Source organism: Erpetoichthys calabaricus, chromosome 16 (assembly GCF_900747795.2).
Source record: "Erpetoichthys calabaricus chromosome 16, fErpCal1.3, whole genome shotgun sequence".
Taxonomy (NCBI): domain Eukaryota; kingdom Metazoa; phylum Chordata; class Cladistia; order Polypteriformes; family Polypteridae; genus Erpetoichthys; species Erpetoichthys calabaricus.
This window is the reverse complement of record NC_041409.2, coordinates 10,355,142-10,370,003: the sequence shown is the minus strand read 5'-3', so window position 1 is coordinate 10,370,003 and position 14,862 is coordinate 10,355,142. Positions and strand designations below refer to the sequence as shown.

Sequence of the window (14,862 nt, the reverse complement as noted above, 5' to 3'; positions counted from 1 at the left end):
TACACTTGCTCAACTGTCTGAAGGGGTGTGACTACTGGAGAAGCCGGTAAAAAAAAAAGCGGCTCCAAGATCAGCGTTCACAGGCACAGCACTTAGTGAGCCGTTTTGTGGCATCTCCCAGCTGTTTTGTTCCTTTGCTCGCCACTCCCTACTTCAGAGACAACTTGTACAGTATGGCCCTGTTTGACTAGCTGATGATTGCACACCCAGGCAGATGGATTCTGGCAGCTAGGAGATGCGTCCAAAGTGCTTTAAGTGCTGTAACATTGCAATTGTGGGGCTACTTTTATGCCAGCTTCTCCAGGTAGTCCTGTCCTCCTTAGCTAGTTCTGTTTGGTTCAGACCCAGGTGTGCTACACTACTTATTTCCACGGCACACCTGATTTGCGCATGTGTTCAGTCTCTCTCTGTGCATTCCCTGTGTAGTGAGTGAGCGAGCGAGAGAGAGCCTAAGCAGAAGAAGTAAACATTACAGAAGAAGTAAGTAAACATTTAGTTTACTATTACACTGTGCATTCTATGGTATAACTAACTATTTTTGTGCTTAAAAATCTTTAAAAAATATATATTTACATACAGCTCTAACGGTCCGGAACGGATTAATTGTATTAACATACAATCCTATGGGGGAAATTACTTCAGGTTGCGACCAGAGTTTTGGAACGAATTACAGTCGGGTCACCTTGGGTCAGGACCGTAATTCGTTCCAAAATTCTGGTTGTAACCCGATTTGGTCGTGACCCGAAGTAATTTCTCCCATAGAATTGTATGTAAATACAAAGATTTTTAAGCACAAAGATAGTTAATTATACGATAGAACGCACAGTGTAATAGTAAACTAAATGTTTACTTACTTCTTCTGTAATGTTTACTTCTTCTGTTTGGGCGCTCTCGCTGTCTCTCTCTTTCTCTCTCGCTCGCTGCACAGGGAATGCACAGGGAGAGACTGAACATGTGCGGAAATCATCGGCGCATACGAACCAGAAGGAAAACTGGCTTGTTCGTCACCCGAGTGTGTGGTGGTGAACAGATGCAAAATTTTGGCAAACTTTTTGGTCATAACCCAATTTGTACGTGGTCCGAGACGTTCGTGACCCGAGGTTCCACTATATGTGTATATAATATATATATACACACACTAGGGGGTTCGCCCCCTGCATGCTTTGCTTGCCAACCCCCCCCGGCCTGCACTACGCACCAGCCACTTCGCATCTCTGCCACTGGCGTTGTGAAAAGAGGGGCTGAATGCACCCCAAGGAGATGCGGTCGCTCCTCCGAAACCCCCTCTTAATCGGTGATACAATGGGAAACAAATAGTTTTTGTTTTTACCTCCTCTTTGCTTGTTCAGCTGCTGGATTTCTGCTGCTGCCGTGCCATGTGATCTGCATCTCGCGCGTGCTTCGAACATTTAAAAACCTGTACAGCAGCTGTCCTACTCTTTGTCTTTTATTTCTAGCCCCGGGTGTGGTTAACTCTCTTGGCACGAAGTCTCATCTCACGGGACATCAGTTCTTGATATTTTTTACTTTATAATTTAAAAATGGAAAAAGAATCTGAAAATCTAACAGCATCACATTAAAGTTTGATAAATTCTGAAAAGAATGATACCAAACATATATATTGTGGCAAGGGCGCTATATAGACGTCAACCCGACACAGACTGACAACGGAGGCACGTGTAAAATAAACAAAAACAACTTTTTCTTCGTGTCCCACAGGCCCAACACAACACACAAAGTAAATCACACCACACCACTTCCACTTCCACTTCCACTTCCACTTCCACTTCCACTTCCACTTCTCCCGACTCTGGCACCTAGAGTAGTGGTTGCAGGCTCCTTTTATAGCACCCCTGGAAGTGCTCCAGGTGTTCGTTGACCTACTTCAGGCTGCACTTCCGGGTGTGGCTGCAGTCCAGCTCACATGGGCTCGTTAAGCCATGCAGCTCCCCCTGGCGGTGGCCATGGAGCCCAACAGGGTTGAGCTTCAGTGTTCCACCATTGTGCCCCCGATGCAACCCAGGAGGGCTGCCATCAAGCGTTCCAGGGAACGTAGGGTGTAGCCCATGGGTGTTCCCCCGGATCCAGTGTCATAGGGGCGTCCTGGCCGGGTATGGGACTCGGCTGCACGCCACAATATGTAGGTTTTAAAATAAGCCAGATTTAAAGCTTGACAAAAAAGTGACATAAAAACTTCACATTAAATCGTTGCAAAAATCGTTATTACCATATACATTGTGGTAAACCAGCCCAGAAACAAACAGGCAGACACAGAATGTCCCGAAAACACACACATTTTTATTTACAGTTTTTGCACACAATACAGTGACAATGCACCAAACACCCTTAATGAGTCTGTTCCTCCCATCTGGACTTCTCCTGACAGCTTTACTCCTCTCCTCCCAAGCTTTGTCTTCTTCCTCCCGACTCCGGCTCGTCTACTCGAGGGCGGCGGCCTCTTTTATAGCCACCCGGATGTGCTCCAGGTGCTCTGTGATGGTCTTCCGGTGGCACTTCTTGGTGTGGCGGAAGCGCCGCATGAGCACCTGGAATTCCTTCCGGGTGTGGCAGAAGTGCTGACATCCAGGGCTTTCCACTCCTCCTGGCGCAGCCTTGTGGTGGCCACGGGCCCCAGTAGGGTTGAGCTACCATGCTCGGTTCCCGTGGCCCCCATATAGACCAGGGTGGCTGCCCTCTTGTGGACCAGGAGAGGTATGGACCCTCTTCCGGTCTTTCCAGGCATCCCGGCTGGGCACAACCCCCAGCTGTCCACCACAATATATATATTTATATATAATATATAAGTCAATGTGTGTATGTACAGTATGTCTGTTGCAGCATCACTTCTGAACGGCTGGACCAATTTTCATGAAACGTGGTACACATGTTCCTCATTGGTCGACTAAAAATACTGTAGGGTGAAATCAGCCCTAACCCACCCTCTTCTGGGTTTGGTGGGGATGATCTTGCGGGCTTGAATGCATGTTATCATCCAGTTGGCACTCGGAATGACCACCAGAGGGTGAACAGGAGGTGACTGCCAGCATTCTTTATGTTTGAGCGTCACCACTCCCCTGTTGCTTTTGAAATAAAATAGAGTTGGCCGGGTTGGCATCCCAACTATTTTTGAGACTCATACTGTCTTTGTGACTCGAACAGCCGTATACAGTATATATCTTATATTATAAACGTCTACGCATGGAAGTGTGTGTCTCTGTCCAGCCCGGAAGTGAGAGGTAGAGTTGGGGTGAGGGCTACAGCTCCGAGGATATGCATGCGAGGCCAGGACACCGACAAAAGGAAACCTCAGAAGAAAGACATTCGCTTAGCTGCTAAAGCACAAACGATGCGAGCACGTCGGCAACACGAATCCTCATAGCAGAGAGATGCCCAGAGTAGTTCTGACGATTTCATTACTTTCTAGGATCCCGTGTTTCTAACAGCACGGGCTTACACAGTTAGTATATAGCAGGCGACTGCCAACATTCTGTGTGTTTTAGCACCACCGCGCCCCTGTTGCTTTTCAAATTAAATAGAGTTGGCCGGTCCTGAGCGTCAACTGGATGATAACATACATACAAGACCGCAGGACAAGGACATTGGTGAATGTTTGTTTGTTAATTTATTATTAAAGTGCTTTTTTAATTATGTCTTTCTCAAAAAAAAAAAAAAACACATTAATTTCCTCTCTGGCAACGCTGAGTATTTCAGCTAGAATATATATATATATATATAGTATCAAGGTGCTATACAGGCGCCCGACACAGATTCACACTGGAGGCACATGTATAAAATAAATAAACTTTTTAATTTCTTCACCTGTGGGACACGTCTTCCCTGTAATCCCCACAGGCACAACACAGTCCCAAAAGCACCAAGTATACCACACACTTCTTATCCTGCTCTACCACTCCTCCCAGGCAACCTCGTCCACCTCCACCCGACTCTGGCCGCTGAGTGGTGGTTGCTGGCCCCTTTTATTGGGCACCTGGAAGTGCTCCAGGTGTTTGATTGCCGAGAAGGCTAGTGCCCAGAAGGTGCCTGCAGAACCCAACAGGGCTGCACAGAACTCCAACCCCCATGAAGCCCTTGGGGAGTCCGAGGCACTGCTGCAACCCAGGGAGGCTGCCATCTAGCGTACCAAGGGGAGATACTGGGTTTCCCATCCTTGCTCCCCCGGAAGATATGCTGCAAGGGCGTCCCAGCTGGGTATGGGCCCTGGCCGCCTGCCACAATATATATATATATATATGGTTGAAATAGTTTACTGTCAAATAATGCAAAGAGTACGCGACACGTGTTTCGCCCTAATTCTGGGCTCATCAGGTGTACACACTCACTGCACTCCCTTACGGGAATCGAACCTCGGATGTCATCGCTAGAGGCAAAGCCCCTAACATTGCGCCACGGCGTGTGGTTCGTTTATTTGACAGCATGTAGATCGGGGTAATTACATTCACGGCATTCGTAGTCTGAATCACAATCTGATTGTATGGGTGGTTACCTACCAGGTAACGCTTGTGGTTGGCCAGCAAGTCAGCTAACATCCGCCACGGTGCCCTCAGTTGTGAGAAGCAGATCATAGAATGGTTGAAATAGTTTACTGTCAAATAATGCAAAGAGTACGCGACACGTGTTTCGCCCTAATTCTGGGCTCATCAGGTGTACACACTCACTGCACTCCCTTACGGGAATCGAACCTCGGACGTCATCGCTAGAGGCGAAGCCCCTAACATTGCGCCACGGCGTATGGTTCGTTTATTTGACAGCATGTAGATCGGGGTAATTACGTTCACGGCATTCGTAGTCTGAATCACAATCTGATTGTATGGGTGATTACCTACCAGGTAACGCTTGTGGTTGGCCAGCAAGTCAGCTAACATCCGCCACGGTGCCCTCAGTTGTGAGAAGCAGATCACAGAATGGTTGAAATAGTTTACTGTCAAATAATGCAGAGTACGCAACACGTGTTTCGCCCTAATTCTGGGCTCATCAGGCGTACACACTCACTGCACTCCCTTACGGGAATCGAACCTCAGACGTCATATATATATGTATATATATATAATATATATATTCATGGCGTTCGTAGTCTGAATCACAATCTGATTGTATGGGTGGTTACCTACCAGGTAACGCTTGTGGTTGGCCAGCAAGTCAGCTAACATCCGCCACGGTGCCCTCAGTTGTGAGAAGCAGATCATAGAATGGTTGAAATAGTTTACTGTCAAATAATGCAAAGAGTACACGACACGTGTTTCGCCCTAATTCTGGGCTCATCAGGCGTACACACTCACTGCACTCCCTTACAGGAATCGAATCTCGGACGTCATATATATATATATAATATATATATTCATGGCGTTCGAAGTCTCAATCACAATCTGATTGTATGGGTGGTTACCTACCAGGTAACGCTTGTGGTTGGTCAGCAAGTCGGCTAACATCCGGCACGATGCCCTCTTTCAGTTGCGAGAAGCAGATCATAGAATGGTTGAAATAGTTTTACTGTCAAATAATGCAAAAAGTACGCAACACATGTTTTGCCCTATTTCTAGGCTCATCAGGCGTACAGTGCAGTGCAGGGTGCAGTGAGTGTGTTTCTTCTTAGACTTCTAAAAAGCAATAACTTAGTTTTTTCTTTTAATTTACATCAGAATGTTTGCAACATGCATTCTAAAGCTGCTTTAGTTTGAAAGATAGGTGGTGGTGCTACACTACAGCTGCACTTGGCTGCTAAGTTATTTAGTGAGCTGACATTAACAGTGTTGTCATGCGAATCATTGCATATCAATTTCAGCTAGACACGGCATGTGAATAATGTTAGAAACTCAGTGTGTTTTAAGCAATATGACAGACTTTAGGGGCAATTATATTTGATAGCAAATCAGCTAGCTAGCTACAGTGTCACCTAGTGCTACTGAAGTCGTGAACCAATGTAGTATGTTAAGTTAACGAATGACAACTTTTCTCACTTTTTCTAAAAATAGCAGATATTTTTTTACATTAACGCTGCATCCTTCTCGAGCTACTTTTTTTTTAAATTAATCTTTACTTTCTCAGCACCACCTTTTTTTCTTTTTATTTTATCTCAAAATATGGCTGCAAAATTGTCTGGGTGACTAATCCAAGCACAATACAAGATGTTTTTTTAATCTCATTTTTATATGCCGTCACCCATAATCTGTGTTGTGGAAAATCTTCTAAACTGAGTGATTAATCAAAATCTAAGTTTGATAATCAGAAGGTAAAGAGCAAAATTATACTTAAAATTAAAATCTAATTCTCTAAAGAGGTAGCTCTGTTAGTAACTTAATTCATATTGAATAAATTTAAAAACATAATTGCAGTTTTTGATACTGTTTTGTAAACATGTCACTGTCTTCCAAATAAAGTTAAGGGTAAATGATATATTAAGTGCAAAGTGTGTTCTGTGTGTTCTTACTGAAGTGTATATTTGTAAATCTGACACTATTCCTATTTACTGAGCCAGCACTAAATGGTTTTACATTCCTTTATCAATCATTAGATACTCCTCAAGGAGCTGTATCTGTATTAAAACAGATTCTAGTGTAATTATAGTAATAATTACAGACAATCAAAGCTGTATTTATTGATAACTGATTGTGACTGAATTTGGCAGCCTTTTATCTGACTTAGCTATAAATTACGAAAATGTAGCATTGATGAGGATGATGAAACTAATATTTTTGGCAAATGTTTTATGTATCAACTAAACTAAGTGGGTTGGATTGTTAATGCACAACTCACTGTCATGACTAATTATTATTTATTAAGGTTCACAATTTAAGTGTTACTCCACTAAATTAAGTTGTGTCTGAGCACCGCTTAATTATGTTTGACTTATTCTGCCCTTAGTAATGCAATCACAGATTTAAACAAGGACAGTGTGACATCTAGATTGTAACTTTGCATCACGATTTGTAAATATTTTGAGATGTGGAGAGACCTGAAGATGGCAGTTTACAGGTGCCTCCCATTGAATCTATTGGAGCTTGAGAGAATCTATCAGGAATAATGGGATAAACTGCCCAAATGTAGGTGTGCAAAGCTTGAAGAGACTTAACCAACAAGACTTGAAGCTATAACTGCTGAGAAAGGGGCCTCTAAAAACATTTTGCATCCACTGAATGCATTGTAAGCATATATGTGTGTGTGTGTTGTGGACCACCAGGGGGCGCACCTGCCACCCTAACCCAAGTGCTAGCAAACACAGATTTTATTGTCCTTTTTCTTCCCATGGGAAATGCCTTCACTTGTTTCCCACTGATACAGCACAGTCACAAGCACTAAATATAGTTCAGCACACAACCTTTTCTTCTTCTGTTTCTCTCTCCACTCTACTCCTGACAAGCTTCATCTGCTCCCACCCGACTCTGGCTGTCAGAACAGCGGCTGCTGGCTCTTTTTATAAAGCACCCGGACGTGCTGCAGGTGCTTGTTGACCTATTTCCAGCAGCACTTCCCAGTGTTGCGACAGTGCTGCATCAAAGGGCTCAACAGTTCTCCAGGTGCCCCATGCTGGTGGCCATGGGCCCTAACAGGGTTGAGCTTCCATGGTGCAAACCCATGGTACCACTGCACTGCGGGGGGCTGCCCTCTAGCACCCCTGGGGAAGGTAATGCTCCAGAAATGCTTCTTCCCCGGGTGCTTCCATGGTCAGGGTCAGGTAAGGGCCCCAGCAGTCTGCCACAGTATATATATGAGTGCAGTGGAGTGTGTACACCTGATGAGCCCAGAATGAGGGCGAAACACGTGTCGTGTACTCTTTGCATTTATTTGACAGTAAACTATTTCAACCATTCTATGATCTGCTCCTCACAAACTGAGGGCACCGTGGCGGATGTTAGCAGATTGCTGGCCAACCACAAGCGTTACCTGGTAGGTAACCACCCATACAATCAGATTGTGACACAGACTACGAATGCCGTGAATGTAATTACCCCGATCTACATGCTGTCAAATAAACGAACCACACGCCGTGGCGCAACGTTAGGGGCATCGCCTCTGGCGCTGACGTCCGAGGTTCGATTCCCGAGAGGGAGTGCAGTAGAGTGTGTACACCTGATGAGCCCAGAATGAGGGCGAAACACGTGTCGTGTACTCTGCATTTATTTGACAGTAAACTATTTCAACCATATATATATATATATATAAATATAATATATATATATAATATATATATATATATCTATCCAACCCGCTATATCCTAACTACAGGTTCACGGGGGTCTGCTGGAGCCAATCCCAGCCAACACAGGGCGCAAGGCAGGAAACAAACCTTGGGCAGGGCGCCAGCCCACCGCAGTTTGAGTAGTCTTTTGGTTCTCAATTTTTGTAATAATTGTAAATACTTTTTGACTATCCAGAACTATGTACTAGTGACCTTCTAGTTGGTTTTGTTTGACAATGTTGTGTTGCCGGTCACTCAGTAAAGAAAAAGTGAATAATGATAGCTTATTACTATTCAGCTATTTGACACAACTGTATATTAAATAGGTTTTACATGTATTGGCTGAAATTGGCCATTTTATTTTATTTTATTTTACTTTTTTATTTTTTATTTTTTTTGGTATCTGCATGGTTTGAACAGAAAGCCAAATTTACCGGCCTACTTCCCCACTTCGAGACTATGGAGAACTACAAGGCTCTAGAAGAAGGAGATCCAGGTCTGCAAATGTACGATTTGAGGATGAAGTAGAATTGTCTGATCAGGTAAGTGACTGAGGGTGTGTGACCTACACATTCAGCAACTTATTCCTTATTTGAACTAGTTTGCTGTGACATTTGCTGAACATGGGTACATTTACCACATTTAAAGTAAGGAATTATATGATCCAATCACAAATGTGATTGATTATGCAGTCTATCAAGTACAAAATTAGCCTACTCTGGTAGCCAGACCTCAATAAAACTCAACAACATCCTTGTTGGCAGATGGGGGACTAAGGGATTCTTGGAAGGTGGTTTCAAGTACAGCCAGTAAAAACAAGCCTGGCAAAGGTATATTGAGCATAATTCAATTGAGCTTTCCTTAAAGATTTTATTTCTTTTGAGAGCCTATGAGGTCCATTCATTTCTAGCATCTTATTTCCTGCCATAAATATTTAGTTAAACTTTCCAGAGTATCTGCACTCACATATAGATAATAGCTAGGAGACTAAGCTAGCAGACACTGCAGATATGTTTGTAGAGGTAACCTTATGAGAAGTGTCATTCTGATTAGGAGCCATATATTGCATTGTTTATCCTCTCTGGGCAAACTTTTTTTGTTATTACACACCGCCATTTGTAAGTTTGAAGGAATTTCTCTCTAATGTGAATGAGTGTTACTAGAGCACCAGAAGAAACTATACTGTCACTTTTTTTCTTTTCACCCTGTACACCTCTGGCTATAAATATAACAGCAGGTCATGTCAGAAGTTCTCTGATGATCCTACACGCGCACACACGCACACACACACACACACACGCACACACACACACACACACACACTGATGATCCTACACTAATTGGGTGAATTGACATGGGAGTCAGGCAGAGCACAGGAGTCAGGTGGAGAATATTTCTTAGTGCAAGGAGCTTTGTATGCCACCTAAAATCAGCAAAACCAAGGAACTGGTTACTGACTTTCTCTCTCTCTCTCTTTATCTATACAATATATACACTTTACATATATATATATATATATATATATATATATCTGTAAAATATATATACAGTATATACACACTGTAAACATCATTTTAGCTAATCCATTTTATTTAATTATTCATGTCTGTATGTATTGAATAATCATTTTAATGTACACAATTTGTGAATGTCTTTTTCATTTATGATTTCTAATGGCTCTTCAGAAGGAATAATTAAGCAAATATATAGTGCTATTCTTGCATAGAATTATATTTTTTTATTCTATTTAATAATTTTGTGATTTTTTTTTTATCAGATTCATTCATTGCACCAGTCTTTTAGAGATCTTAGCAGTGACCAAGTGCGGCTTGGAGATGACATTGACAGAGAAATTGTTCGTCGAAACAGGTAAAAACTATGTTTTCCTTGCAAAATAACAGGAGTAGTTAGATGTCTGTCTGTCTGCTAATATTCCAAGGTGTTCTCCACTTTAACTGTTTAAACTACACCCTTAATTATAAAATAATACCAAATGCTAATACATCTGGTATGGTTCATATTTATACTAAAAACTATGATTTATGTTGTTTTTATTTAATATATAATTATATAATTTATATTTGATAATTTTGTGTGAGATTGATATTATATCTATATAGTGCTTTAAGCCAGTCCTTCATGAATATTACATTTTCTTTTCTTTTCTTTTTATAATAGGTACACTTTGTAATCTCACAGGTGTTTTTTAATAATCAGTACCTTCTAACTGTGAACTACCTTTATGTGCACAAAGTACTATATCCATCCATCCATCCATTATCCAACCCGCTTGTTTAAGAACATATAAGTTATTTTATTAATTAGATTTTTATTCAGGTGAAATGTGGGAGAAGTGTTTGATTACATCTGTTACCTATAAACTACTTTGATGTCAATTTGTTATTTTTCTTTTAATTATAACAGCATTAGGAGTGCCTTTATGTTTACAATACATTTGAGTAGTCTTCCATCCATCCTTTATCCAACCCGCTATATCCTAACTACAGGGTCACGAGGGTCTGCTGGAGCCGATCCCAGCCAATACAGGGTGCAAGGCAGGAGACAAACCCCGGGCAGGGTGCCAGCCCACCGCAGGGCACACACACACACACACATACACCAACCACAATTTAGAATCGCCAATGCACCTAACCTGCATGTCTTTGGACTGTGGAAAGAAACCGGAGCGCCCGGAGGAAACCCATGCAGACACGGGGAGAACATGCAAACTCCACTCTGGGAAGACCCGGGAAGCGAACCTGGGTCTCCTAACTGCGAGGCAGCAGCGCTACCCACTGCACCACCATGCCGCCCCAAAGTACTATATTCTACTATAAATGGGACAAATGTGGAATTAGTTGCAAGGAATTAGAGTTGTGATAGATTTTCATTTTAAGACAAAGACAAAATGCATTGTTATTTGATGTTTTTATAATATCAAAATATAAATAACCTGGATATTTTTAATATACTTTTTAATCCTTTTCTGCTAACAAGTCTTCTGGAACAGTATATCTTGCCACTACCTACTTACTGCTGTTGTAATGATGGTACCAAATGTATCAGGGTCATATATTACATTGCAAGTATGCATAAGTAATAATGTAGTTAGTGAAAAACAGACCACAAATTAAAAAAAAAGTTTTGATTCTATAGTTCACAAGAAAATGATTATAATGAGAATTATGTTACACAAAAATATGCACAAGAAGATTAATTTACACTTTTGTTCTTATGCTCATTTGACAGCGCAAAGTTTCTATGTAATCTGCAAGCATACGCTGGCAATTTAAAGTCCCTGGCTGTAAATTGCAAACTGTAGTTAGGCAGCAGAAATCTGCTTCATTTTAAAAAATAATTCCGATTTTAAGTAAAGAACATTAAAGGCATATTAGTATAAATTAGTGTTGCACAATTAATTGTATATTAATCATGATTATGATATGATATAACACTCTTACTCTGTACCAGATTGAGCTTTCCCAGTTGCTCTAAATAAGTTGCTCAAACTGCTCTAAATAGAAAATGAGTGTTGTCACCTATCCCAGTTAAATTTGTGAGCAATAAACTGCTCAATTCTTGGTACCTTTGCCACATGACTTGATTAGCTTCTTATTGTGGAACTCTTCAACCCCACTCTATGCAGATATAAAGTGTCAACAAGTTGAATACATTTTTAAAATGTGTCTACGGGCAGTATGTGGGACTTCCCAAATATATGTGAGCTGAGAGCACTACCATCTATGAATGTACTACAGTAACAAATCCTTAACTAACTGCTGTTAAAAGATAAAACACCCTTTGAGCCTTTGAGAGCACGTGTACCCACCAAATTATAATAACACATTAATTATACCTTCCACTCATACCAAGCATACTGTAACTTGTTAAGACAGAAAAGCATATATAACCTACACTTTTATTTTCAAAAGTAAATGAAACATTATACCAAAGGTTTAATATGGCTCATTGGTTAAAAAACAAAAATAGGACTCACTGGTTAATTGGTTAAAAAAAAAAAAAATAGGAATCAAATCAAATAATTTTTTAATTCTCTATACCTAATAAGAAGAACATCTGGTTTTCATTCATATTTCAAAAGTTCTTTTAGAATGCTATTAACGTCTTTATAGATAGGGTAATGGTGTATTTATTTATTTTTTTCAAATACAAAGCAACCATTTAAACTGCCAGCATATTGAAAGTTTATCGTGTCCTCATTAATTCATTAATATCCATGAATAACATACACCATCAATAAACATATTGCACATTTAGTGTTACCATTGTTAGTAAAATGATGTTGGTAGGAGTTACCATTTTTAAAATCCATGTTAGGTTCAATTTTGAGTTGATTGTACGTTTCCTTTATATTCACTACATCTTATTTTAGGTAGAAATACATCAGTTGTTGCTTATTTGTATATCTTAATCAGACACCAATGCACAGTAGATTTTCCATAAGTCATACGTATATCTTCCTTCTTCTATGTATTGCCAAAGTTACTGTTATAAAGTCATTTTTTGCAGTGATTTGCTTTTAAGTTATACTGTATACTGAAGAATGATAGCAAAACTCCTTTTGAATACACGTTTATATTTTTCACTGGATTATGTGTACAGAATTTGCTTGCAACATCTAAAGTAGTTTCAGGGCATTTTTCATTAATATTGTGTATTTTTTGGCCTTATACTGATGTAGCTCTCTCATTTTATATGTTTAAGGATAAAATCAGCTTCATTCAAGATATTTTGATCTGTATTCCAACATCTGTCTAAAAAGTAAAATAATGCATCATCTGTGTTTTGGGTTAATTTTTAGGACTGACACTGAAACAAAGAAAACATTGGATGATTTATCAGCAAGGATTAAAGATTCAGATAAGCAAGAAACAGTATGATTAATTAATAGTAATATTAATAAGTTAATCTTCAGCATTTTTGTAAATTATTTTTTTAGAAACAAAACTAAAACTTCTGTAACAGTACAATCTCTGTATAAAAGCTACATTTCTTACATTAGTTTAAATGGCACAATATATATGTATCTAAAAAAATTAAGTTGACTTTAGACATAATGATTGGTACTTTTTAGTTGATGTACTTCTATAGTAAATTATAAATTTTGGGCATTTGCATACTATGCAAGTTTTGTGTTTTATATGATGGTGTCTTCTGTTTAGGAATTTTTATGGTGCTTTTAATAATCACATTACAGAAAATCAGTTAATGTGTGAATCATTTGTACATAGTAATATTTTTACTGTTTTGATTGTGAAATTCTTTTAAACTGCATTGTTTTTCCATAATTGATTAAGTAATGCTTGATACATTTTTTTAAGGTATCAGAACGTGTTGAAAGACGATTGCAGCAGATAGAGAGAGAGATGCGCACTGAGCGGCAACAAGTAGAAAGACGTCAAGATCATTTTGGGCTAGTGTCTCATCAGCTTCAGGGGGTAAGGATTATTTAAACTATTCATTCATTGAGTGATCCCACTGTTAAGTTTGTAAACTTTGGAAGTCTTGTAAAATGACTTAAGACACTGTCAAGTCAAGTCAAATGTACTTATATAGATAGCACTTTGGTCAACTTTTAGTTGTTTTAAAAGTGCTTTACAACAATAAAATCTACAAAGGATAAGAAAACAAGTAACATAATATAAACAGAACTCATTAGAATAAAATAACAAACAAAAAAAAAAAACAAAGGCAAATGAAATATTGGAACTTCTGCAGTTTTTTTAGATAATGCACCAATTTTTCAATGACATAATTTTGTTATGTCATAAATTTTAGCATATGTATATTATTTATTTGCCTTCCAAGAACACAAAAAATCTGAAGGAAAAAAAATTATTTCACACACAACCCCAGAAAGGGTACTGACAAAATCACTGGCTGGAATGGATAACTGCAGTCAAGTGCTTCATGTAGCTATGCCTGAGTTTCTTGCACCATTCTACTGGAATATTTGACCACTCTTTATTTGTAAAATGTTCCATGTCTCCCGGATTTGATGTCTGTCTTCTCCCAATAGCTTTTTTCAAATCTCCCCACAAATGTACCATTAGATTTTGATCATGACCACTTCAACACTTGATTTGATTGCATTTCTAAATACTTTTTAAAGTGTACATTGGGTCACTGTCATACTGAAAAACCACGACACTGGGTCCTACACTGCAGTCCAAAATTCCTTGGTAATCTTCAGATTTTATAATACCATGCACAGTTTCAAGGTACCCAGTATCCGAAGCAGCAAAATAACCCAAAACATTAGTGATCCTCCTCCATGTTTGATAGCAGGGGCTACTGTTCTTTTCTGAAGGCTTAATTTTTTTTCCTGTAAGCAAAAAGATTAAAAAAATGACACTGCAGCAATATGAAATTATGTCTTCCCTCCCTAATAATAATAATATTACATGTTCATGCCAGTAGATGAGACAGAAAAACCCAATTTGAGTCTAAAAATATTATTTTAGTATATAGTGATTTAATATTTGGTGGTACTGTAACCCAGCATGTAGCACTGTTGCCTCAAGCAACTTGGTTTGTAGTTTGATTCTCAGTTGAGGTGCCTACTTTGAAAAATTTTGAACAAATTGCAAATTACCCCATAAAAAATATACTCTTACCTACTCATGAACACAAAAATACTATGTAAA

At 39.6% G+C, this 14,862-nt stretch overlaps 1 protein-coding gene across 3 annotated transcripts in view; it reads left to right on the top strand.

Moving 5' to 3' along the window:
- Window positions 1-14,862, top strand: part of LOC114666582 (centrosomal protein of 128 kDa-like) — a 218,452-nt gene that overhangs the window by 21,679 nt on the left and 181,911 nt on the right. For all 3 annotated transcript variants that reach the window (XM_028821489.2, XM_051920153.1, XM_028821491.2), the window contains 4 exons: window positions 8,615-8,736; window positions 9,972-10,063; window positions 13,017-13,089; window positions 13,537-13,653. In XM_028821489.2, coding sequence (XP_028677322.2) covers window positions 8,615-8,736; window positions 9,972-10,063; window positions 13,017-13,089; window positions 13,537-13,653 — 404 coding nt within the window. The remainder of the gene's footprint in view (window positions 1-8,614; window positions 8,737-9,971; window positions 10,064-13,016; window positions 13,090-13,536; window positions 13,654-14,862) is intronic.